The sequence below is a fragment of the Pseudophryne corroboree genome, chromosome 5, assembly GCF_028390025.1.
Source record: "Pseudophryne corroboree isolate aPseCor3 chromosome 5, aPseCor3.hap2, whole genome shotgun sequence".
Taxonomy (NCBI): Eukaryota; Metazoa; Chordata; class Amphibia; order Anura; family Myobatrachidae; genus Pseudophryne; species Pseudophryne corroboree.
In genome coordinates, this window is record NC_086448.1 from 237,581,120 (window position 1) to 237,608,034 (window position 26,915).

The 26,915-nt window shown below is 41.8% G+C and overlaps 1 protein-coding gene across 3 annotated transcripts in view; it reads left to right on the top strand.

The window, feature by feature from the left end:
- The window catches only part of KCNH8 (potassium voltage-gated channel subfamily H member 8), a 667,193-nt gene that overhangs the window by 589,118 nt on the left and 51,160 nt on the right, over positions 1–26,915 (top strand). Inside the window, exon 12 of one of the 3 annotated variants that reach the window (XM_063922193.1) lies at positions 21,950–21,988. The exons of the other annotated variants lie outside the window; for them this stretch is intronic. Within the exon in view, the coding sequence (XP_063778263.1) occupies positions 21,950–21,988 (39 nt within the window). The remainder of the gene's footprint in view (positions 1–21,949; positions 21,989–26,915) is intronic. 3 annotated transcript variants of the gene reach the window in all.

Sequence of the window (26,915 nt, forward strand, 5' to 3'; positions counted from 1 at the left end):
GTGGCCTACCGTACTGCTATATACAGTATAATGGACCTGGTGGACACTGTCAGCAGACTGCGTTTATAGTATAAAGAAAAAAAGACACCACAGGTATACAATGTAGATGGATGGATAGTATACTTTATGTATGATGATGAGTGACTGAAGACACAGAGGTAGGTACAGCAGTGGCCTACCGTACTGCTATATACAGTATAATGGACCTGGTGGACACTGTCAGCAGACTGCGTTTATAGTATAAAGAAAAAAAGACACCACAGGTATACAATGTAGATGGATGGATAGTATACTTTATGTATGACGACGAGTGACTGAAGACACAGAGGTAGGTACAGCAGTGGCCTACCGTACTGCTATATACAGTATAATGGACCTGGTGGACACTGTCAGCAGACTGCGTTTATAGTATAAAGAAAAAAAGACACCACAGGTATACAATGTAGATGGATGGATAGTATACTTTATGTATGACGACGAGTGACTGAAGACACAGAGGTAGGTACAGCAGTGGCCTACCTTACTGCTATATACAGTATAATGGACCTGGTGGACACTGTCAGCAGACTGCGTTTATAGTATAAAGAAAAAAAGACACCACAGGTATACAATGTAGATGGATGGATAGTATACTTTATGCATGACGACGAGTGACTGAAGACACAGAGGTAGGTACAGCAGTGGCCTACCGTACTGCTATATACAGTATAATGGACCTGGTGGACACTGTCAGCAGACTGCGTTTATAGTATAAAGAAAAAAAGACACCACAGGTATACAATGTAGATGGATGGATAGTATACTTTATGTATGACGACGAGTGACTGAAGACACAGAGGTAGGTACAGCAGTGGCCTACCGTACTGCTATATACAGTATAATGGACCTGGTGGACACTGTCAGCAGACTGCGTTTATAGTATAAAGAAAAAAAGACACCACAGGTATACAATGTAGATGGATGGATAGTATACTTTATGTATGACGACGAGTGACTGAAGACACAGAGGTAGGTACAGCAGTGGCCTACCGTACTGCTATATACAGTATAATGGACCTGGTGGACACTGTCAGCAGACTGCGTTTATAGTATAAAGAAAAAAAGACACCACAGGTATACAATGTAGATGGATGGATAGTATACTTTATGTATGACGACGAGTGACTGAAGACACAGAGGTAGGTACAGCAGTGGCCTACCGTACTGCTATATACAGTATAATGGACCTGGTGGACACTGTCAGCAGACTGCGTTTATAGTATAAAGAAAAAAAGACACCACAGGTATACAATGTAGATGGATGGATAGTATACTTTATGTATGACGACGAGTGACTGAAGACACAGAGGTAGGTACAGCAGTGGCCTACCATACTGCTATATACAGTATAATGGACCTGGTGGACACTGTCAGCAGACTGCGTTTATAGTATAAAGAAAAAAAGACACCACAGGTATACAATGTAGATGGATGGATAGTATACTTTATGCATGACGACGAGTGACTGAAGACACAGAGGTAGGTACAGCAGTGGCCTACCGTACTGCTATATACAGTATAATGGACCTGGTGGACACTGTCAGCAGACTGCGTTTATAGTATAAAGAAAAAAAGACACCACAGGTATACAATGTAGATGGATGGATAGTATACTTTATGTATGACGACGAGTGACTGAAGACACAGAGGTAGGTACAGCAGTGGCCTACCGTACTGCTATATACAGTATAATGGACCTGGTGGACACTGTCAGCAGACTGCGTTTATAGTATAAAGAAAAAAAGACACCACAGGTATACAATGTAGATGGATGGATAGTATACTTTATGTATGACGACGAGTGACTGAAGACACAGAGGTAGGTACAGCAGTGGCCTACCGTACTGCTATATACAGTATAATGGACCTGGTGGACACTGTCAGCAGACTGCGTTTATAGTATAAAGAAAAAAAGACACCACAGGTATACAATGTAGATGGATGGATAGTATACTTTATGAATGACGACGAGTGACTGAAGACACAGAGGTAGGTACAGCAGTGGCCTACTGTACTGCTATATACAGTATAATGGACCTGGTGGACACTGTCAGCAGACTGCGTTTATACTTATAGTATAAAGAAAAAAAGACACCACAGGAGTGTTTTTCAGGCAGACAAACGTATACTGGTGGTCACTGTCAGCAAAACTGTGCACTGTACTCCTGCTATAGCTGCTCCCCAGTCTCCCCCACAATTAAGCAGTGTGAGCACTCAGCACAGTCAGATATATCATGCAGCACACTGAGGCTGAGCACAGATATGGTATGGAGCGTTTTTTTCAGGCAGAGAACGGATAAAAAAAAACTAGCAAAACTCTGCACTGTACTCCTCCTAACAGCTGCTCCCTAATCCTCCCCACAATAAGCTAAGCAGTAGCAATCAGATCAACTAACTAGTAACTACTATAACTATATAAACGGAGAGGACGCCAGCCACGTCCTCTCCCTATCAATCTCAATGCACGTGTGAAAATGGCGGCGACGCGCGGCTGCTTATATAGAATCCGAATCTCGCGAGAATCCGACAGCGGGATGATGACGTTCGGGCGCGCTCGGTTTACCCGAGCCACACGGGAGAATCCGAGTACGGCTCGGACACATGTAAAAAGGCTGAAGTTCGGGGGGGTTCAGTTTCCGAGAAACCGAACCCGCTCATCACTACAGTTTATACATACCTCACAACTTTCATGAAGAAAGATGTGCGACTCCTGTTCGGCAAAGCCGAGCCCGCCTGAACAGGGGGCATGACCTCAGCAAAAGGGGTCATTGCTTTGCAGTAATATCCATTTTTTATCGCTGTGGGGGCATGGGCAGCACTCTGTGAGCTGCTGGCATGCCCTCAGTGCCTCTTGTCTCCGTGAATAGATGCTATGTGTGTCTGCGCACAGCGTCTATTCACCGCTGCTCTACAGCAGAGCAGCGAGTGACAGGAAGGCTCCCAATTGAAACCCTCACCACCACCATGGGACACTGCGGCCTGCGGGTGGGACAGTCCTGAATAAATGGGACTTTCCCATGAAAATTGGGACAGTTGGGAGGTATAGTTTACATTTGAAATAAACTGAGGAACATTATAACCTCTATTATGTAGTAGAGATGAGCGCCTGAAATTTTTCGGGTTTTGTGTTTTGGTTTTGGGTTCGGTTCCGCGGCCGTGTTTTGGGTTCGAACGCGTTTTGGCAAAACCTCACCGAATTATTTTTGTCGGATTCGGGTGTGTTTTGGATTCGGGTGTTTTTTTCCAAAAACACTAAAAAACAGCTTAAATCATAGAATTTGGGGGTCATTTTGATCCCAAAGTATTATTAACCTCAAAAACCATAATTTACACTCATTTTCAGTCTATTCTGAATACCTCACACCTCACAATATTATTTTTAGTCCTAAAATTTGCACCGAGGTCGCTGTGTGAGTAAGTTAAGCGACCCTAGTGGCCGACACAAACACCGGGCCCATCTAGGAGTGGCACTGCAGTGTCACGCAGGATGTCCCTTCCAAAAAACCCTCCCCAAACAGCACATGACGCAAAGAAAAAAAGAGGCGCAATGAGGTAGCTGTGTGAGTAAGATTAGCGACCCTAGTGGCCGACACAAACACCGGGCCCATCTAGGAGTGGCACTGCAGTGTCACGCAGGATGGCCCTTCCAAAAAACCCTCCCCAAACAGCACATGACGCAAAGAAAAAAAGAGGCGCAATGAGGTAGCTGACTGTGTGAGTAAGATTAGCGACCCTAGTGGCCGACACAAACACCGGGCACATCTAGGAGTGGCACTGCAGTGTCACGCAGGATGTCCCTTCCAAAAAACCCTCCCCAAACAGCACATGACGCAAAGAAAAAAAGAGGCGCAATGAGGTAGCTGTGTGAGTAAGATTAGCGACCCTAGTGGCCGACACAAACACCGGGCCCATCTAGGAGTGGCACTGCAGTGTCACGCAGGATGTCCCTTCCAAAAAACCCTCCCCAAACAGCACATGACGCAAAGAAAAAAAGAGGCTTTTTACTGATATTTGGTGTTTTGGATTTGACATGCTCTGTACTATGACATTGGGCATCGGCCTTGGCAGACGACGTTGCTGGCATTTCATCGTCTCGGCCATGACTAGTGGCAGCAGCTTCAGCACGAGGTGGAAGTGGATCTTGATCTTTCCCTAATTTTGGAACCTCAACTTTTTTGTTGTCCATATTTTATAGTCAAAACTAAAAGGCACCTCAGGTAAACAATGGAGATGGATGGATTGGATACTAGTATACAATTATGGACGGACTGCCACGGTTAGGTGGTATAAAAAAACCACGGTTAGGTGGTATATATTATAATACAATTATGGATGGACGGACTGCCTGCCGACTGCCGACACAGAGGTAGCCACAGCCGTGAACTACCGCACTGTACACTGGTTGATAAAGAGATAGTAGTATACTCGTAACAACTAGTATGACACTATGACGGTATAAAGAATGAAAAAAAAACCACGGTTAGGTGGTATATATTATAATACAATTATGGATGGACGGACTGCCTGCCGACTGCCGACACAGAGGTAGCCACAGCCGTGAACTACCGCACTGTACACTGGTTGATAAAGAGATAGTAGTATACTCGTAACAACTAGTATGACACTATGACGGTATAAAGAATGAAAAAAAAACCACGGTTAGGTGGTATATATTATAATAATACAATTATGGATGGACGGACTGCCTGCCGACTGCCGACACAGAGGTAGCCACAGCCGTGAACTACCGCACTGTACACTGGTTGATAAAGAGATAGTAGTATACTCGTAACAACTAGTATGACTATGACGACGGTATAAAGAAAGAAAAAAAAATACCACGGTTAGGTGGTATATAATTATACAATTATGGATGGACGGACTGCCTGCCGAGTGCCGACTGCCGACACAGAGGTAGCCACAGCCGTGAACTACCGCACTGTACTGTGTCTGCTGCTAATATAGACTGGTTGATAAAGAGATAGTATACAACAATATACTACTATACTGGTGGTCAGGCACTGGTCACCACTAGTCACACTGGCAGTGGCACTCCTGCAGCAAAAGTGTGCACTGTTTAATTTTAAATTAATATAATATTATGTACTCCTGGCTCCTGCTATAACAACCTGCAGTGCTCCCCAGTCTCCCCCACAATTATTATAAGCTTTTATACATTGATGTGCAGCACACTGGGCTGAGCTGAGTGCACACAGACTGAGTCACACTGTGTGACTGCTGTGTATCGTTTTTTTCAGGCAGAGAACGGATATAGCAGAGAACGGATATATTAAATAAAAGTTAACTTAACAACAACTGCACTGGTCACTGTGGTAAACTCTGTCTGCACAATCTCTCTCTCTTCTAATCTATTCTAATGGAGAGGACGCCAGCCACGTCCTCTCCCTATCAATCTCAATGCACGTGTGAAAATGGCGGCGACGCGCGGCTCCTTATATAGAATCCGAGTCTCGCGAGAATCCGACAGCGTCATGATGACGTTCGGGCGCGCTCGGGTTAACCGAGCAAGGCGGGAAGATCCGAGTCGCTCGGACCCGTGAAAAAAAAAGTGAAGTTCGTGCGGGTTCGGATTCAAAGAAACCGAACCCGCTCATCTCTATTATGTAGTAATATATTTAAAGGAACAGTTATTTATTACCAGTTATTTATATAGCGCACACATGTTCCGCAGCACTTTACAGAGAATATTTGGCCATTCACATCAGTTCCTGCCCCAGTGGAATTTACAATCTATATTCACACATGCACACGCACACACATTCACACATTTTGTTAGGAGCCAATTAACCTACCAGAATATTTTTGGAGTGTGGGAGGAAACCAGAGTACCTGGAGGATACCCACACAGGCACGGGGAGAAAGCTTAGTGGAGAACATACAGACTCCACACAGTTAGGGCCATGATGGGAATAGAACCCATGACCTCAGTGCTGTGAGGCAGTAATGCTAACCATTACACCATCCGTACTGCCCAGTTACATGAAAACATTTCCGTTTTCATGTAACTGCTTTATTTCCCTTTTGTACAGCTAAAATCAGCAAATAAGTAATTAGTTCAGATACTTTTTAAATGGAAAGTGCTCATCAGTTCACAGGGTGTCCAAGTTCTTGTACATGCACTAGTAGAGGCTTATTCTAGTGTGCTGCTGGAATGGATAATATAGGAAACACTAGATTGTATCTGATAATGTTATAAAACATGGATTGAGGGTTCTGGCAGGCAAAATAAATGTGGACTACCTGGCATGAATGCAAGGTCAGTATAAACATTGGTGAAAATGGTCCAATATCCAAGGACAAACAGTTATCAAGAGTGGCAAAATAAAGTGTTAATTTATGGCACTTAATTCAATAAATGAAAAAAAATAGCTAATGGTGGTTACGATATAAAATAAATTAATTAATAAAGTCCAGCATATGCCTTTACAAACTTTATTATACTCTATGGATGTCACCATGTGGACAATCAGCCGTGGTATCTTCTCAATACAGTATGTGTTAAGATAGTTGCCCTTCACAACATGGTATTCTGTTAAGGATTTGACTTCAACAGTTATTCAGATTTCTTGTCTGTTATTCTAATTTATTCTTCATACAGTATAGTAAAGTAAATGCCCTGGAAAGAAACAAAATACTGAAGAGTTCCATAGTGCTTTAAGTACATATACAGAGTACATATTGCAAATAATTTAAACATAGCAAAATAAGCTACTTTCTTGGATAGTCACCCACCAATAGGGTCGCATGTTTTAGACATACTGTATGCAGAAGATGCTAATGCTGTTACTTCATGCATGTATTTTCCATTTAGTTAGGAAGGACCCCCAACCCAATGCATTTTGAAAAGCATTTTGTTCAAGGTAGTAGGGATGTTTATTAAAAGATGGTATTTAAATTTATTTTGACCAATCATACAGTTTGCCAGTGGTTATGTTAAATCAAACCTTATTTACAAACAAATTGTTGGTTCTACATAAATATTACAAACATTTTCAGAGAAAAAAAACACATTTTACAGTATATATGGTTATGCTCTATGAGGTTTATGTATCAAGCAGTGAAAACAGTGGAGCAGTGTACCAGTGAAGAATTTGCCCATAACAGCCAATCAGCTTTGACAAAACTTTTTATAGAATGTACAGTACTTGATCAATTTTATCTTGTAGCTGATTGGTTGCATGGGCAACTTCTCCACTGATTCACTTCTCCACTCTTTTTACTGCTTGATACATCAACCCCTCAGTGTAAAGCTTGATACACCAATATTATGAAACTTACTGAATTATTATTCTAAGTGCACGTCACTAAATGCACCATTAAAGATTTTATTAAATGCGACAGTTAGAACATTATTAACCTATTCAGTGGCAAACACACCATTTCTGGTGGGGGGTTACAAATGCTTGATATTTAAGTGATTGTCGTCAGCCATTAAAAAATATGCAGAATTAGCATACATAATTAGCATGTAACAAGATATAGTCTGCCCCAAAGATCAGAGTATGTAATACAGAGCTCAGAGATATGCAGGCCCAATGATCACAGTCAGCAATTTACCAGACTCTCTCTGGTGTGATGATTGTGCACTCAGATCCACAGACACACACACAGCTGACTTGGTAGGATGATCTGCTGCCACTGAGCATGTGCAGCAGCTCCAGTCTACCCTTTGTACTGCATGTAGTGGCCGCTGACAAGGCTGTGGGGGAGGGGGATTTCCCGGGCAACTGGAACACCCCCTTTGTGTTTGCCTATGCTATTGGAGCATAATTGTGGGAAACAAAACATGGGGAAAATAACTCTAAATCTTAAGCCCTGTTTGGGTGATTATGTTGGACATATCATGAAATGTTACCAACACTTTTAATAAGGCACTCATCTCTTGAAATATATGCTTGTTGAAACATACCTGAGGTCTAGGGTTCCCTTCTGAACATGTCTGTATGCCTAACACCTGCTGGGTTATTTATAAGAGACTGCCGTTTCCTATGCCGGAGCTAATGTGACTATTTTTATATTATTTGTAAAATTCACTTTGTATGGTAATTTGTATCCTCTTTAGAAATTGTATTACGTATTTATAACACTATAAAATATATGCACTCTTTAATATTTTTTTCTTTTAAGTGACATTTGAAAATATGAAAAAGATTACTAATAAAAGACAGAAAATCTGAATTATCTTTGAAGTCTAACCATTAATACAAATGGCTACTATTTTTACAGTACATGATAGATTTTTGACTCACTGTCTATAAATTTACTTGATAATTTACTGAATTTGAAAGTATATATATATATACACACACACACACACACATTTCTTCAGTTTTGTTGTCCTTAATAGAATGATTTAGAATTGTCAAGATCCATCAGTGGTCAGGACGGATGGCCAGCAGCTGGATCAGGTCAAAATCCTAGCAGAGTTCAGATCAGCCAGAGATTAGCGAGGTCTACTATAACACCATGGATATCAGAAATAAGAACTGTCATTGCTCTACACTAGTACACTGCATCTATAATATAGTATGCAGTGCTTTACCAGCATCTGTAATATGCACTGCTTTACCTGCTGTGTACCCTATTTCTAAGGGCAAAATATTTTCTTCCTCTTTTTTACTGAGCTTGTAGATGCCCCTACTAACTATGTATTTTAATAATTTACAGTATTCAGTACAGGTAATTGCAATAGTAAATTCAGGGGATAAGCACTAGGTAAGTCATATTTTTGGACCAATTTTAGATGGAATTATCATGTAAATGGAAGTTTGGAAGAACACAGTATTGCACTTGGAGGAAGTTTTTGGAAGCAACCATGTTGCCCATTCTTTATATGGTAATTAACATGGCAATACTGTATGTCAGTTCTAAGCACAATAGAAATTCATACTTACTGTAGAGATTAACAAAATATCACTATTAGCTGCCATTTGTTTCCTATAGTTCTTAAAATTTCCCCTGCATTAAATTGAATCAAGTAATTGGCATTCTGTGGCCTTGGAATTCATCACATTTAATTACATCTCATAACAACTCTATGTCCACTACATAAAAGAGTTTAGAGCAGTAGTTTTCAATGCTTTATTATTATTTTTTTTCTAGATCCCTTCCTACAGAGTGTTCCCATTAGAATGCACTGAATGTTTAGCAGTTAAACTGTAGGGCTGATTTACATTTTGATGCCCATGGACAGTCAAACAATGCAGAATTCTGAGATTTTTGTAACTTGCATCTGCGGTCTGCCTGGAGAGAAAGATTCAAAGCTTGCAAGTACACATTGTTTACAGTAGGGATATGAACAATTTATTGTCCTGTGGTATGCACCCTGGAGATTACAGCTTTTTTAGAGCAGGGCACATATCCAGAAAAAACTCCTACAGCATGCATCATTTGCTGCCCCAGGAGTCCTACATGCTTTTTGCAGTCCAGATTCTCCCAGAGTATTCCACTCCAGACTGATCAGACTAGGTTTGGTATTACCTGATGTTGGCCTCTCTGTGAAAGTGTGATTAGCACAGCCTGGAATGGCATGCAGTCAGTTGCTACATTTTCAAGGCAACACCATGCACATTGTCCCATTGCTTTAGCATCAACTAGTCCAAGCTATACTTCTGGTACTGATTACTTATTTTAAGGTAATCCAAAAAAGAAAATAACTAAAATTAGATTCAGGCATAAAAATTAGTACCAATCTTATATAATAAATACTAATAATTAATATTAACTTGTTGGTCTCCTTATAGAATCTATGCTGCTCCAACAAGGCAATGCTGACTTGCTCTATAACAAATATTTTTTAAAGAGAGCACATAGGCCCTCATTCCAAGTTGTTCACTCGCTAGCTGCTTTTAGCAGCATTGCACATGCTAAGCCGCTGCCCTCTGGGTGTGTATCTTAGCTTAGCAGAAGTGCGAACGAAAGATTTGCAGAATTGCGAATAGAAATGTCTTAGCAGTTTCTGAGTAGCTCCAGACTTACTCAGCCATTGCGATCAGTTCAGTCAGTTTCGTTCCTGGTGTGACGTCACAAACACACCCAGCGATCGCCCAGACACTCCCCCGTTTCTTCAGACACTCCCGCGTTTTTCCCAGAAACGCCAGCGTTTTTTCGCACACGCCCAGAAAACGGACAGTTTCCGTCCAGAAACACCCACTTCCTGTCAATCACAGTACGATCACCAGAACGATGAAAAATCCTCGTTATGCCATGAGTAAAATACCTAACTTTTGTGTAAAATAACTAACCGCATGCGCTCTGCGAACCTTGCGCATGCGCAGTAAGCGACTAATCGCAATATAGCGAAAATCGGCAACGAGCGAACAACTCGGAATGACCACCATAGCACATACAATTAACAATGTAAACATTTTTATTATTAAAAATTACATCTAAAATATCAATATAAAAATCATTCCCATGAGTAAGGAAACTATACAAACAATGAAACAGCACCATTAATTAGTCCTTAATCAGACCAATTCAGTCCAGGTAAGTCCAAATAGGTTTTTCTACTTGCTGAATCAACTACTCCAAGATGATTTGTATAAATAATTCCAAAGAATGAGGACAACCACTTTGCAGAGCCTGCTAATAATTCAATCCGCTCTATGGGCTTATATAGTATATATAGAAACCAGTGACATCAGAACCAGTGTTGTGCTATAATCATACTCTGCTTTGAGAATTTGGAACATAAAGTGAGTACACAGCCGCTGTGGTGGGACTACTTTTAGATTGAGTCTTTGTACCTGTCGGAAACTAGTGCTGCCACTATACAATGGTCCTGTGACTGCATGTGGAGAGCGCATGCAGTAATGTGGATGACAGGCTGCGCTATGCTCAACCACACCTCTCACAAATATCTAAAAAATCCATCTGTAGAAACGGTATGCAGTCAGCATAATGATAGTTGGGATCCTGACAGGGCCATCATACCGCTGCTGGTATACCACTGCTGGTATACTGGCAAGGTAGGTGACACCCATAGAGGGAGAATAGAACCTGTGGCGAGCATGGTGAGTGCAGCGAGCATGCAATGGGCTTCTTTGCACTCATCCCCTTGCTGGCATTCCACCGCTTTAGATCCTGACGTTTGGCATCCCGGTCGGTGTGAGCTCATACCGATCCTGTAGAAACTGCCAGTACTGTTGGGAGGAAAAACTGGTTAGGATCAGATTCCTGGTTTTCCCTGAGACCCCACAGTGATCTCTGCTTACTTTGCTATTTGTTTACCAGCTACAAAGTTTGCACTGGCTCTCTCCCTCCCATCTTCTAGTTGACTGAAGAATATGAAAATTATATTGCCAGCACTTGGCTTCTGCCAGGGTAAGCAGCTCACAGTTGATTGTTCGTGCTACTGGTGCTGCTCACACTACACATGTAAGGGGTTAGGTTGAGCATAGCACAGGCTGTTCAATATGCACATTACTGGCTCTCCCTCTCCCCCTGCAGTAACAGCACCTTTCAATATTGACAATATTACTGTCAGAGCCGAGTGTTTTTGTGAATCCGTTAATCCTGGACCAATCAAAGGTGTAGGTGCTGGTGTATGTTGAAAGCAGGGAGGACGAAGAAAGTTCAGTTTCATATATTTAATAAAGGCAACAATTCCAGTAAGGAGTTAAATGACAATTATTAGTCACCATATATATATACTGATGTATTGCAATGAATGGTATAATGATAAGCAGGAACAGTCTTAAAGATGCATTGAAGAAATGTTCATACAACTGAGTTAAAACAGGCTTGTGAAGAATTGTGCAAATGAAGCAATGACTGGTGCCAAACTGTAAAGGAGTGTTAACTGGATATTGTAGAAATAAATGAATAACTGTAGAGACTTGTACTAAAGCTTAAAGGTTAAACTGGAAGGCTGTGAAGAATTGTCCTTGATTGCAGCAACAATGAAAATACAATACTGAATAGAATACTTGCAAATTGTGAAGATAACACTTGAAGCACTGTGAAACTGCAGCAGACGATAATGGTGAAGAATGAGTTCAACTGAGAGCTGATTAAACGAGCACCTGCATTTAGTAGAATCTTCCAATGACTGTGTGATTGAAGCAGGCAGACAGGGTAACCTCTCACAAGACTCTGGAAATCCACTTGTTGCCACTGGGATAGCGATTGACTGACAGCACAGCAGGAAGCTGGTGGATCTTTTGCAGTGAAGGCTGCAGGGAGACCTCTGGGAGTGGAGGCAATATCTGGACCACTGGAATCACACAGAAAACCACGGAGAGAGCACAGAGCTAGGGTACAGAGTAACTACAACAAAGCACTAGCTCAGAGTAACATAATACCAGCCTACTTAAAGGCAGCACAAGCACGGGATTGGCTAACACTTACCCACAGGAGTTTCACAAGTGCTCTCAGGTACTCATTTGGTCTCCAACATGGCTGCCTCCTATACTGCAGACACACAGGGGTGCCTATGACCATTTGGTCCCTGCACTCCCGACTCCCAGAACCTGCATCACCTCTGCTGTTGACCATGCCACGTCCCCACATGGCTGCACAGCATTGCAAGCAACCAGGCCAGCAATGGACAGACCCCAGAACCCTCAGAGGTGAGTGATCGGTTCGTGACAGTACCCCCCCCCCCCCCCCTTTAAGGGTGGACTCCGGACATTTTTGAGCTTTGTCAGGATTCTTGGAATAGAATTTTTGTACCAGTTTTGGAGCATGAACATCTTCGGCAAAAACCCAGGACCTCTCCTCTGGACCATAACCCTTCCAATCAACCAGAAACTGTAGACATCCATATCGACGATGTGAGTCCACAATCTCCTTAACCTCAAATTCTTCATCCTGCAAAGAGTGAACTTTAGGAGGTTTGGACAGGGCAGTATGAAACTTATTGAGAATCAAATCAACAACGATGTATGCAACGATGCATGAAAGTCGTTAGGAATTTTTAAAGAAGGTGGCAACTTGACTTTGTTTGACACAGGATTGAGTTACTTTTCAATGGGAAATGGACCAATAAACTTGGGAGCAAACTTCTTAGAAGGAACATTGAACTTAAGATTCCAAGTAGAAATCCAAACTCGGTCTCCTACCTTGTAGTTAGGTACAGCCTTACGTTTTCTATCTGCGAAAGATTTGTAATGAGCAGAGGATTTAATCAACAATTTGCGCACACAACTCCAGATTCTAGACAAATGTTGAAGAGCTTGATCTGCTGCTGGAACCTCTTGAGCTGGCAATGGATGGAACTCTGGCACACGAGGATGAAAACCAAAGTTAGTATAAAATGGCACAGATTCTGAAGACAAATGAAAGAGATTATTATGAGCGAATTCTGCCAATGGAAGGTAGTCAATCCAATCATCCTGTGAGGAAGATATGTATAACCGGAGAAAGTTTTCAAGATCTTGATTTACTCTCTGTTTGTCCATCTGTCTGGGGATGATATCCCTAAGAAAAATTCAAATTAATGCTTAAAGATGACCAAAGCGACCTCCAAATCTTGGCTACAAACTGTGTTCCTCGATCGGAGATAATCTCTCGAGGAAGGCCATGCAACCTAAAGATCTCAGAAATGAACAATCTGGCTAGTGAAGGGGCTGATGGTAATCCAGTTAATGGTATGAAATGCGCAATCGATCCACTATCACCCAAATGGTATTCCGCCTTTTTGATGGAGGTAAATCGGTCAAGAAATCCATTGAGATATGAGTCCATGGTTGTTTGGGTATAGATAACAGATATAACAAACCTGGAGGAGAACCCCTTGGACTCTTATGTTGGGCACATTTAGGACATGCTGCTATAAACTCTTGAACATCGGCTTTGAGATGTGGCTACCAGTAAGACTGTTGAATAAATTTGAGAGTCTTTATGACCCCAGGATGACCCATGAAAGATAAAGAGTGAGCCCAAGTAAGTAGTCATTTTCAAAGGTTTGTGGCGACAAAGGTTTTTGCCAGGCGGAGGAACTGGGACCGGAGAAGTTTGAGTCATTAGAAAGGACGTAGGACTCACAATGGCTTGATTCTTGGTAGCATCATTTGAGTCAGAAGAATTAAAAGACTGAGAAAGGTCATCTGCTTTTTTGTTTTGAGACCCTGGACGATACGTGAGCTTAAAATTAAATCGGGTGAAGAAAAGAGCCCATCGAGCTTGTCGTGGATTCAAACACTGAACCGACTGCAGATAAAGAAGATTCTTATGATCAGTATATACTGTAATGGGGTGTTGTGCTCTCTCTAAAAGGTATCTCCACTCCTAAAAAAGTCAATTTGATGGCAAGTAATGCCTGTTCCCCTTTTGCATAATTACGTTCAGCCAGTAGGAACTAAATATCCGCAGGGATGGACTTTCTTTTCTTCAAAGTCTTGTGACAACACAGCTCCCACTGCTTCCGTAGATGCGTCTACCTCCACTAGAAAGGGATGGTTCAAATCTGGCTATCAAAGAATGGGACTGACACAAAGGCTTGCTTTAAATCAGAGAAGGCTTTGATTGCTTCAGACCAGTTCGTAGGATTTGCTCCCTTTACCCGGTCAAATAATTCTGGAATTAATGGCAATGGGTACTTGTTCTTCACAGTGATCTCATTAAGTCTGTGATAATCTATGCATGGTCGTAAACCACAGTCTTTCTTCTTAACAAAGAAGAATCCGGCTCCTGCAGGTGAGGAAGATGGTCTAATAAATCCTTTGGTTAAATTCTCTTGTATATACTTAGACATTATATAATTAGACATAGCTTGAGTCTCTGGGATAGACAGCGGATAAATTCACCCCCTAGGAGGTGTTTTGCCCGGCACAAAAATGATTGGGCAGTCCCATTCGTGATGAGGGGGTAAGTAGTCTGCCGCTTGTTTACTGAAGACATCCACAAAAGATTGTTAGACTGAAGGTAACTCAGGAAGACTGACTGATAGGAGGGGTATAATCAAAGCTAAACAGTCCTTGGCACAAGATTCACCCCAGAAAAGAATTTCCATGGTTTGCCAGTTGAATTGTAGATTATGTTTCTGCAGCCAAGGTAATCCAAGTATCACATCATGAGAGGCTTTGGGAATAACGAGGAAGGAAATATATTCGGAATGGAGCACACCAACTTTCATCTTGAGACATACATTTCAATTAGTAATTATGCCATCTGGAATTCGACTTCCATCCACTGCTGTAACAGCAACTGCTACTTCCAGAGGCACGTTTTGAACTTTAGATCGTATGACAAAGGCTGAGGTGATGAAGTTATCAGCTGCACCGGAATCTAGGAGAGCTGAAACTTTAACTGTAAAACTCAGAGCTTCTAAACGAATAGGCAAAGTTGGCTCTTTCCCGGAACGTGATTCCAAGGTAACTCCTATCTTAACCTCTCTTGAATAATCTAGGAGCGAGAGTTTCCCGGCCAGAGTTGTCAAAACTTAATGAAAGTTCAGAGGACCCGCAGCACATGCAGAGGTTACCCTGTCGATGACGAATTCGTTCCTCCTCCATAAGGCGAGAGCGCCCGATCTGCATAGGGTCTTCTGTAGTTACAGGAGACTGAGATGAAAAAGAATCTTGTCGAGGCCTGGGACGATAGCGTGGACTAGATCGCTCTGCCTTGGATTTCTCTAAACATCACTCTCTGTAGCGCAGATTAAGTTTATTGCAGATGGAAATTAATTAATCCAGCTTAGTTGGCACATCACGAATGATTAAATCATCCTTGATTCTTTCTGAGAGTCCATTCCAAAATGCTGCGACCAGGGCCTCCTCATTCCAGTTTAACTCTGAAGACAACATGCCAAACTGAATAATATATTGACTTACATATTGATGTAAACCTTGACGTAGACGAGAATCTCTAAAGATGCAGAGGTGGTTCTACCTGGTTCATCTAAGATTTTCCAGGAGGATGATAAGAACTCTTTATAATTAAAGAGAATAGGATCTCCCCTCTCCCACAGTGGCGATGCCCACGCCAAGGCCTGACCGGACAGGAGGGCAATAATATATGCAATCTTAGAACGGGCTGATAGAAAATCAGCAGACAACAGTTCAAACTGGATCTCGCATTGGTGCAGAAATCCTCTGCAAAGCTTTGGGGTTCCGTCAAACTTACTTGGCGAAGGTAACTGCAGACGAGACATAGTCACCGTCACTGGAGAAACTGTTGCTGAAGTCGAGACAACCGGAGCTGGAACTTGAACTTGTGGTGTCTTTATAGCCATATGAAGAGCCTCCAAATGATCTGCCATAATTTGCATAAACTGAACTATTTGTGTCTGTATGGACTCCTGATTTTCCAGTCGGGAAATGATGTTTGCCATAGCACCGCCTCCTGCGAATTGGTCACCCGACGGATCCATGTGGCCAGTGCTTACTGTCAGAGCCGAGTGTTTTTGTGAATCCGTTAACCCTGGACCAATCAAAGGTGTAGGTGCTGGTGTATGATGAAGGCAGGGAGGATTAAGAAAGATACATTTCATATATTTATTAAAGGCAACAATTCCAGTAAGGAGTTAAATGACAATTATTAGTCACCATATACATACTGACGTATTGCAATGAATGGTATAATGAAAAGCAGGAACAGTCTTAAAGATGCATTGTAGAAATGTTCATACAACTGAGTTAAAACAGGCTTGTGAAGAATTGTCCAAATAAAGCAATGACTGGTGCCAAACTGTAAAGGAGTGTTAACTGGATATTATAGCCAAAATTAATAATTGTAGAGACTTGTACTGAAGCTTAAAGGTTAAACTGGAAGGCTGTGAAGAATTGTTCTTGATTGCAGCAACAATGAAAATACAATACTGAATAGAATACTTGCAAATTGTGAAGATAATGTCACAACTGAGGGCCTGAGCTGACGGGAGGCAGCCTCAGTTGTAGGGGCTGAGATGTAACGGAACCTGGGAGGTTGTATCAGACCCCTAGACATGTAAGTAACATGTAGAATAACCGCCCGAAGGCGTGACCACGACAACCAGGATAAAAGTCAATGATGTTTATTATGACATACTCCGTAACACAGCAGCAAATAAGAAAACATAAAACTCAGCAGGGAAATAATACAGTTCCTGGGTACTACAGGGTGGCAAGGACCACAGGGCTCTGGTAGTATGAGATAGTTCTTAATAATCTTCTAGGTGGAAAGTCCTTACCAGGCCCGACTGTAGCAATGGAAAAAGCCCAGGATCGTACCAGCTGGTGTTCCAGGAAAAGCTGGGCTGCTGTGGGTAAAACGGCTGCTGTGGATACTGGCTGAAACCAGACTGATGTTGACACGGAGTGAATACTGGCTGGAACCAGTTAAATAATAAATTTAGCTTGAGAGCGATTAAATATGAAAGTGATGTTTGGAGCTTGAGAGCGGTGAAATTATAATGCCGGTGTTAAATGATAATCTGCAGAAAAGGGTACCGGCACTTTAAGAAGAGCTGACCTCTGCTGGAAGCTGGATGCTGAAAGCAGGTGGATCTGTAGCTGGAAGCAGATGAATCCAAATGGATAGGAGAGTCAGGCTACACCACAGGTGGAAATGCTGGTGCGGGTCTCTTTAGTGGAAGTGTGGAGATAGGAGCTGGAACCTGGAAAACAACCACAGGAGAGAGACAAACTGGAACTAGGTTTGACAACCAAAGCACTGACGCCTTCCTTGCTCAGGCACAGATTATTTATACCTGCAGCAAGGAAGGGATTGGCTAGGCAATTATGCAGATTAACATTGCAAACAGCAGATTGGTGGAAATGAACAGATGACAGAATCCAAGATGGCTGCGCCCATGCAGACACTTGGAGGGAAGTTTGGTTTGTAATCCATGTGGGAATTAAAACAGTAATGGCGGCGCCGGCCACAGGAGACAGGAGACGCCAGACTGATAAGTGCACATTAACCACGCGGGCACAGCGGAGGCCGCGGCTGACGTAATCACCACTCTGACATTCTGCATGCAGAAACTCAGGAACAGTGGCGGAGGCCGCGGGAGACGCCATTCCGGATGTAACAGGCGTTGCGGTGACCGCGACAGGAGAGGAGGCAGGAATGTGGACATCAGTATAACAGATGGGATCCGGTCCTGGAACGCTGAGCCAGCCTTAGGAGGCATCTGAAGGGTAAGTAATGGCGTCCAGATACCCGGATCGTGACAGATAACACTTGAAGCACTGTAAAACTGCAGCAGACGACAATGGTGAAGAATGAGTTCAACTGAGAGCTGATTAAACAAGCACCTGAGTTTAGTAGAATCTTCCAGAGGCTGTGTGATTGAAGCAGGCAAACAGGGTAACCTCTCACAAGACTCTGGAAATCCACTTGTTGCCACTGGGATAGCAATTGACAGCACAGCAGGGAGCTGGTGGATCTTTTGCAGTGAAGGCTGCTGGCAGACCTCTGGGAGCGGAGGCGATATCTGGACCACTGGAATCACAGAAAAACACGGAGCTAGGGTACAGAGTAACTGTAATGTGGTCCCCGCACTCCCAACTCCCAGAACCTGCATCACCTCTGCCGTTGACCGCGCCGCGTCCCCACACGGCCGCACAGCACTGCAAGCAACCGCACCGACAATGGATGGACCCGAGAACCCGCAGAGGTGAGTGATCGGTTCGTGACAGTGTGATGTTGAGCATAGCCCACCCTGTCATCCACAATATTGGGTGTGCTCTGCTTCTCCCCTTATGGTCACAGGACAACAGTTTTTATAGGCAGCACTAGTTTCCAGCAGGAACTAAGACATGTGGCGGGATGTAATTTGGAATTTTTTTTAAAGGGGCAATCACTTGCAAGGCATGGTTTTACCTGGTAAGTGAATGCTCCTTTAAAAAAAATTCTGAATTCTGCTGGCATCCCGCACTTTTCATCCCGTCCTTGATCTAATAGTAGTCCTACAACATTGGCTGTGTACTCACTTTTAGTTCCAAAGGCTCAAAAGCGAGGTTGAGTATAGTTCAGCACTGGTTCTAGTGTCACTGGCTTCTACATATACGGTATACTATAAGTCCATAAGAGCAGCTACAATTGTTAGCAGTCACGGAAAATTGGTTGTCACTCACTCTCTGTAATTATTTCTACCAATCATTTTGGAATAGTTGATTCTACTGTACTGAATTAGTCTGATTAAAAACTAATAATTGGTACTGTTTCATTGATTGTTTGCATTGTTTCCTCACTCAGTGGATTGTTTTTATTTTATCACATATAATCTTTAATATTACAACTTTATAAATTGTTAATTGTATGAGCTCTCTTTAAAGCATACTTATTTTAGGTGTCTGGAACACAAAATTTGTTAAAAATATTCATTACTTTTAAGCTTGACATATCAGTAAACATATCCCAGTTAATGATGATGACTGTTTGTATGTTTGCCATGACTCCATATTATATAAATGCTTAGGGAGTTGAATACTTTATACAATACATATACACTGTATACTGTATATGCCATAAAAATGATTCACCCCTATTGCCACAAAAGTTGATTTAATCACCACTTTACACTCAGTAGTATGTAGTAAGTTTAAATTATAAGGTTCTTTTTGCAAGTTTAACAGAGACAATAATTAGTTTGGTAACATACTTATAAGAAAGGCCATGACAATCAATTGTTTTCAGAGCTCTCATAACTAGATGATTGGTGTCTGCATGTGTATAATTAAGCTTAATTTGATATAGAAATAAATACACATCTTAAGTTAATTCAAACAAGAGCTTCATGTGACAACCAAAGAATATTCAAAGCAAATCCATGAAAAGGCTAATGAACTCACCAATTAGGGAAAGTATATAAGATTTAAAATACCTTTAATATCCCCGGACAACTGTCTTCTCCTTCTACCAAGCTGTAGATCTATCTAGAATAGTTTGTCCTCCTAAATTGAACAATAATATCAGAAGAAAACTTAGTAGAGAGATGGTAGAAATTATTAATAGTAAAACAATTGGCAATCCTAAATCTGTTATTTGGAGGATGCCATAAAGTAACCCATTGAGAAAAAAATTAACCTAAAATGTAACCTACAGTTTATCAGATAGCATGTGGTAGACCCATATACCCAGCCAGGGGTAGCCAACCCTGGTACTCAAGAGCTACCTACAGTTCATGTTATTCAGGCCACCTGTAGATCTGCAGAATGTGTCAGTTAAGAATGAATGCACCACATGCTTGAAAATATGACGGTTAGTAATGACTACACCTGTGCACCGGCTAGGTGATCTGGAAAATGTGACCTTTTAGTAGCTCTTGAGGACCGGGTTGTCTCAAGCATAAGCATTAGAAGATGTCCTGTCATAAGCATTAGAAGATGTTTTGGTCTGATGAACTTTATGGGCTAAAAAGAGAACTTTATAGTAAACCAAGATCACTATGGGGGGTCATTCCGAGTTGATCGCTTGCCGCCATTTTTCGCAGTGCAGCGAACAGGTTACTACTGCGCATGCGTATGCACCGAAATGTGCAGGCACGTCATATGAGTACAAAGCGGATCGTTGCTGGGCAATGGATTTAACGAAAAATCCATTCGCACAGCCGATCGCAAGGAGATTGACAGGAAGAGGGCATTTGTGGTTGGCAACTGACCGTTTTCAGGGAGTGTTTGGAAAAACACAGGCGTGTCCCAGCGTTTGCAGGGCGGGTGTCTGACGTCAATTCCGGGACCAAAAAGACTGAAGTGATGGCAAGGGCTGAGTAAGTTCAAAGCTACTCAGAAACTGCAAAAAACTTTTTCGTCCCGCTCGGCTGCACTTGTATTCGCACACTTGCAAAGCTAAAATAAACTCCCCCATTGGCGGTGACTATGCGTTTGTACAGCTGCTAAAAGTAGCTAGTGAGCGATCAACTCGGAATGACTCCCTATATCTACTGAGAAACATAATACATAATAAAACATACTGTATAATAGAGAAAGATTTAAACAAGTCTCCAGAAAAATACCTGTTGTAGTATACAAGAGATCTAGGACTTGTGAAAAATATTAGTCCAGCAAAGAAGAAAAAAGATAATACCAAGCAATTAGCAAAACACCACTTTAAAGTGGTTTACCTACAAATGATGCAATAATTTTCTGTAGTGCGTCATTCTAATTCCAAACCTTAATTCCATTAATAATGTGTGGAATTTATAAATGGCTGTTAACCTATGGTTCCCATCTAACATAATGAAACATGTACAATATAGCAAATAAGACTGCACAAAGACTATGGTGCTCAAATGTATAAAACCTACCCAAATATACTTACAGCTGTGACTGAAGCTAAATGTGCTCCAATCAAGCATTAAAACAAGTGGGCGAATAGTTTTTATAATCAGTTAAAATAATGCAATGTACTTTGCATTGATTAGTCATAGTATTGCTGAATAAATCAATTTTCATTCCATGATACTGTAAGAAAATAAAATGTAAAAATGCCAAAGGGATATATATACTTGTGGTCACATTTGACCTGTTGCACATTTGAAGGCATATCAGCAATATTCAAACCTGAATTGCTTGTACAAAATTAAATGCATATATTTTCCCATATGCAGTTGTATTGTATGCATGTTTGCAGTGTGAAAGTCATCATTATTATTATTATTATTATTATTATTATTATCATCATCATCATCATCAGGATGCACCTGCACCAGCTTACATTTGGTGCAAAATATCTGTCTTATAATAGGCCTATTTACTTTTTCCACCCAGCTCTGTTGACATGCCCTAACCAAATTTTGCCACCTGTAAATGCTATCACAAGTGACGTTGCAGCAGAAATGCTTACTCTGTGTCCACTTGGTTCCAGAGCATGTGCAGTGTGAAAACATGTAAACTACACTATAAAAACAGACATACATTCATTATTCATTGTAGAATAGATAGATAGTGATGAGGTTTAACATATGATACATTTGTCTATTTTTATCATTTGAGTAATATTTTCATTTTTTTTGTTTTAGAGAATGTCAAGACTCTCATGCAAATCAACTTTATCACAGGTACAGTACATTTTAACTGACTGCTTTGATTTACATTATTACATACTACATATATTACATCCTTTAATCACTGTTCTTAAAATACACATTAAATACAGCTTTTCCACTCACTTTTATTCGTTTGGATCTTTGTGTATGTAGGTCCACCTATGGTGATTTTGTGAATAGAGACGGCTTTAGTACAGTTAGTAGTGGGACACATCTAGGATGTGCCGACATGGCTAACATGATTTTTTTTGACTGTTAGGGGGCAATTCAGTTATCTACAATGTGCCACAAGGCATCATCGCAATGTCCAGACAGTGTAGAGACCACTGGAGAATACAGTGGAAAGTATCCAATCCAAGGGGTTTGGCCAGCCACCAGATGAGGTTTTGCTAACCATTAGAGAGGATTTAGTTAGCCTTTATAAGGTAAGGGAGAGTGATGTATCAGGACTGTCCACTTTGATTGGTAAGAGGGCTATCTTAGTGTAGTTTCCATAGAAACAAACCAAGCTTCCAAGTTCATCATTGGTATTGCTACATCAAGTTACTAGCCCTCTAATAAAGTATAGTGTATAATTTAAGTGCACAGTCTAGAACCTGACCTCTAGAGGAGGTGGGGGGCCCACCAGGTTTTCCCTTGTACAACTATGGGCCAGTCTGAACCTGCGTCCAACTGTGCACATTAATGTGCACCTCTATGGGGTGTTTGTTATTTTCAGATTAATGAAAAATGATAATCCAACTAGGCTGCAAGAGAAACACTACAATTAAATTCTAACAGCTATAGATTTGACCAATAATAGGATAAAACTTTCAGTATTTGTAAAAAAAAAATGTATTCACAAAAATACTTATTTGTAGTACAGATGGTGTAATGGTTGGCATTACTGCCTCACAACACTGAGGTCATAGGTTTTATTCCTACCACGGCCTTAACTGTGTGGACTGTATATATTCTCCAGGTACTCCGGTTTCCTCCCACTCTCCAAAAATATACTGGTAGGTTAATTGGCTCTGCCAAAATAAATAACCCTAATGTGTATGTGTGTGCATCAAAATCTATGTTTCTGTGCCATGCAGATTGGTTTTGCCTTCAATAAAATTAATAAATTGCTGCTTTACATGTAGCGGCAAAATTGCAAAAAAATTTGCAAGTTTACAGACGTATACACTATCGTTTTCAGTAATAAAAAAAATCAATATTGACAATTATCACTTTGCCTGCCAGCCTCTGGTGATAAACATATTCATTATCCAGCTGGACAGCTCAGCATGCTCAGTGAAATTGAAGCCTACAGTTTTACTGTAAGTTCCATTAACATAAAATAAATAAATAAATAAATTAAAAACAGACAATAATGAAAGAAATAAAACATATAAAATAAATATGAGCGGGTTTGGTTCCCTGAGAACCGAACCCCCCTCCCCCCCTTCCCCGAACATCACATCCTGAGCCCAGATCCGAGTCCAGCTCGGGACTTCCCCCCAGACTCGGAAACCAGAACTAGGCAAAACGTCATCATCCCGCTGTCGGATTCCATATAAGGAGCTGTGCGTTGCCATCATTTTCACTCCAGTTCTGGAGAGTGTAGCGAGAGGACGTGTCTCCTCAGTGTCTGTGTGGGAAAGTGGTGTGGTGCGCAGGGTGGCGACCTGCTCTTTTATTTTTTTCCAGTGCTGTCTTCTGCTGCATCAGTCCAGTGGTAGTGTCTTATGCTGCATCAGTCCATTTACAGTGGTGGTGTCCTGTGCTGCCATAAATCCAGTGCTGCTGTATAAATCCAGTCCAGTGCACTGGTGCTATCTTGTGCTGCATCAGTCCAGTGGTGGTGTCCTGTGCTGCCATAAGTCCAGTGGTGGTTTCCTGTGCTGCCATAAGTCCAGTGGTGCTGCTGTATAAGTCCAGTCCACTGGTGCTGTGATGTGCTGCATCAGTCCAGTGGTGGTGTCCTGTGCATCCATAAGTCCAGTGGTGGTGTCCTGTGCTGCCATAAGTCCAGTGGTGCTGCTGTATAAGTCCAGGAGTACTGGTGTATAAGTCCAGACCAGTGGTGCAGCCGTATAAGTCCAGGAGTACTGCCATATAAGTCCAGGCATACTGCCGTATAAGTCCAGGGGTACTACTGTATAAGTCATGGGGTAATGTTATATAAGTCCAGTTCAGTGATGCAGCCATACATGTACAGGGGTACTGCCATATAAGTCCAGGGGTAATGCCGTATAAGTCCAGTTCAGTATTGCAGCCGTATAAGTCATGGGGTACTTCCGTATAAGTCCAGTCCAGTGGTGCAGCCATATAAGTCCAGGGATACTGCTGTATAAGTCCAGGGGTTCAGACGTATAAGTCCAGGGGTACTGCTGTATAAGTCCAGTCCAGTGGTGTAGCCATATAAGTCCATGGGAACTGCCGTATAAGTCCAGGGGTACTGATGTATAAGTCCAGTCCAGGGGTGCAGCCGTATAAGTCCAGGGTTACTGCCGAATAAGTCCAGTCCAGTGGTGCAGCCATTTAAATCCAGGGGTACTGCCGTATAAGTCCATTCCAGTGGTGCAGCCGTATAAGTCCATGCGTACTGCCATATAAATCAAGGGGTACTGCCATATAAGTCCAGTGGTGTATATTACAGTATAAGTCCTGTGCTGTATATTATTTACTCCAAATAAAGGCGTTATTAATATTTAATCCAAATAATTTTTACAGGGTTTGCCCTGTGTGGTGTAGGTGTACGCTCTCCTGTGCTGCATATTTTTATATAACTCCAGAAACATAATGGAGAACAAAAATGTGGATGATAAAATAGGGAAAGATAAAGAACCACTTCCTCCTACTGCTGCTACTGCCACTGATGTTGTTGCTTCTGGGTGTTGATCATCATCCCAGAGGGGAAGTCGAAAGACCACTTGTACTACTTCAACTAAGCAATTGACTGTCCAACAGTCCTTTGCGAGGAAGATGAAATATGACAGCAGTCATCCTGTTGCAAAGCGGATAAGTGAGGCCTTGACAGCTATGTTGGTGTTAGATGTGCGTCCGGTATCTGCCATTAGTGCAGTGGGATTTAGACAATTGATGGAGGTAGTGTGTCCCCAGTACCAAATCCCATCTACATTCCACTTCACTAGGAAAGCGATTCCCGGACTGTACAGGGACATTAAGAAAAGTGTCCTCAGTGTCCTGAAAAATGCGGTTGTACCCAGTGTCCACTTAACCACGGACATGTGGACAAGTTGAGCAGAGCAAACTAAGGACTACATGACTGTGACAGCCCACTGGGTACATGTACTGCCTCCCACAGCAACAGCAGCAGAGGCACCAGTAGCAGCATCTCACAAATGCCAACTCGTTCCTAGGCAGGCTACGCTATGTATCACCGGTTTCCATAAGAGGCAGATCGCTGACAACCTGTTACAGAAACTGAGGGACATCATCGAACAATGGCTTACCCCAATTAAACTCTCCTGGGGATTTGTGATATTGGGCAACGCCACCAATATGGTGCGTGCATTACATCTGGGCAAATTCCAGCACGTCCCATGTTTTGCACATACAATTAATTTGGTGGTGCAGAATTTTTAGAAAAATGACAGGGTCATGCAGGAGATGCTATTGGTGGCCCGAAAAAATTGCGGGCCACTTTCAACATTCAGCCACTGCGTGCCACTCCTAGGTGGGCCAGGTGTTTGTGCTGCACACTTGTGTCACTTAGCTTAGTCATCCAGCTACCTCATTGCACCTCTTTTTTTCTTTGCATCATGTGCTGTTTGGGACCTAGTTTTTAAAAGTGCCTTCCTGTCTGACACTGCAGTGCCACTCCTAGATGGGCCAGGTGTTTGTGCCGCACACTTGTGTCGTTTAGTTTAGTCATCCATCAACCTCGGTGCAATTATTTTTTTCTTTGCATGATGTGCTGTTTGGGGCCTAGTTTTTAAAAGTGCCATCCTGTCTGACACTGCAGTGCCACTCCTAGATGGGCCAGATGTTTGTGCCACACACTTGTGTCATTTAGCTTAGTCATCCAGCAACCTCGGTGCACCTCTTTTTTTCTTTGCATCATGTGCTGTTTGGGGACTATTTTTTAAATATACAGTACCTTCCTGTCTGACACTGCAGTGCAACTGCTAGATGGGCCAGGTGTTTGTGCCGCACACTTGTGTCACTTAGCTTAGTCATCCAGCGATCTTGTTGCACCTCTTTTTTTCTTTGCATGATGTGCTCTTTGGGGCCTAGTTTTTAAAACTGCTATCCTGTCTGCCATTGCCATGCCACTCCTAGATGGGTTAGGTGTTTGTACCGCCCACTTGTATTGCTTTGCTAAGTCATCCAGTGACATTGGTGCAACCTTTTGGTCTAAAAACAATATTGTGAGGTGTTGAGAATAGACAGGTAATGAGTGTTATTTAGGTTAATAATACCGTAAGATCAAAATTACTCCCAAATTCTGTGATTTTTGCTGTTTTTGTGTTTTGTTTTTTCAAAAATCATCAAGATCCAAAGCCAAAACCCGAAAGGGTGCTTTTGGCAAAACCAATCTAGATCCAACACATCCAGATCCAGGGGATCCAGATCCAAAACCAAAATACAAAACAGAAAAAGTGCCCGCCGCACATCTCTAATATAAAATGGTTTACTGAAAAAAAAAGAAAACATTATTATTGATTTTCATCTCTTATTTCCCTATTGTAATTACATTAGCATTACCATTGCTTTCAACCTACTGTATACAGTCGTGAAACTTGTTAAATATGCTTCCCAAGATCATCAAATCTGGTTTCTTTTAGCAGTTGTTAGTTAGGTAAGGGGGATTAATTTCTTTATTTTCATAAAATCATAGGTAGCATTTTAAGATGAAATATGTCTTATATGTAACACATACACTTAATCTATAAATGTACAATTAAATACTGTACATAAATTATTCTGAACTTAATATCTTATTTCT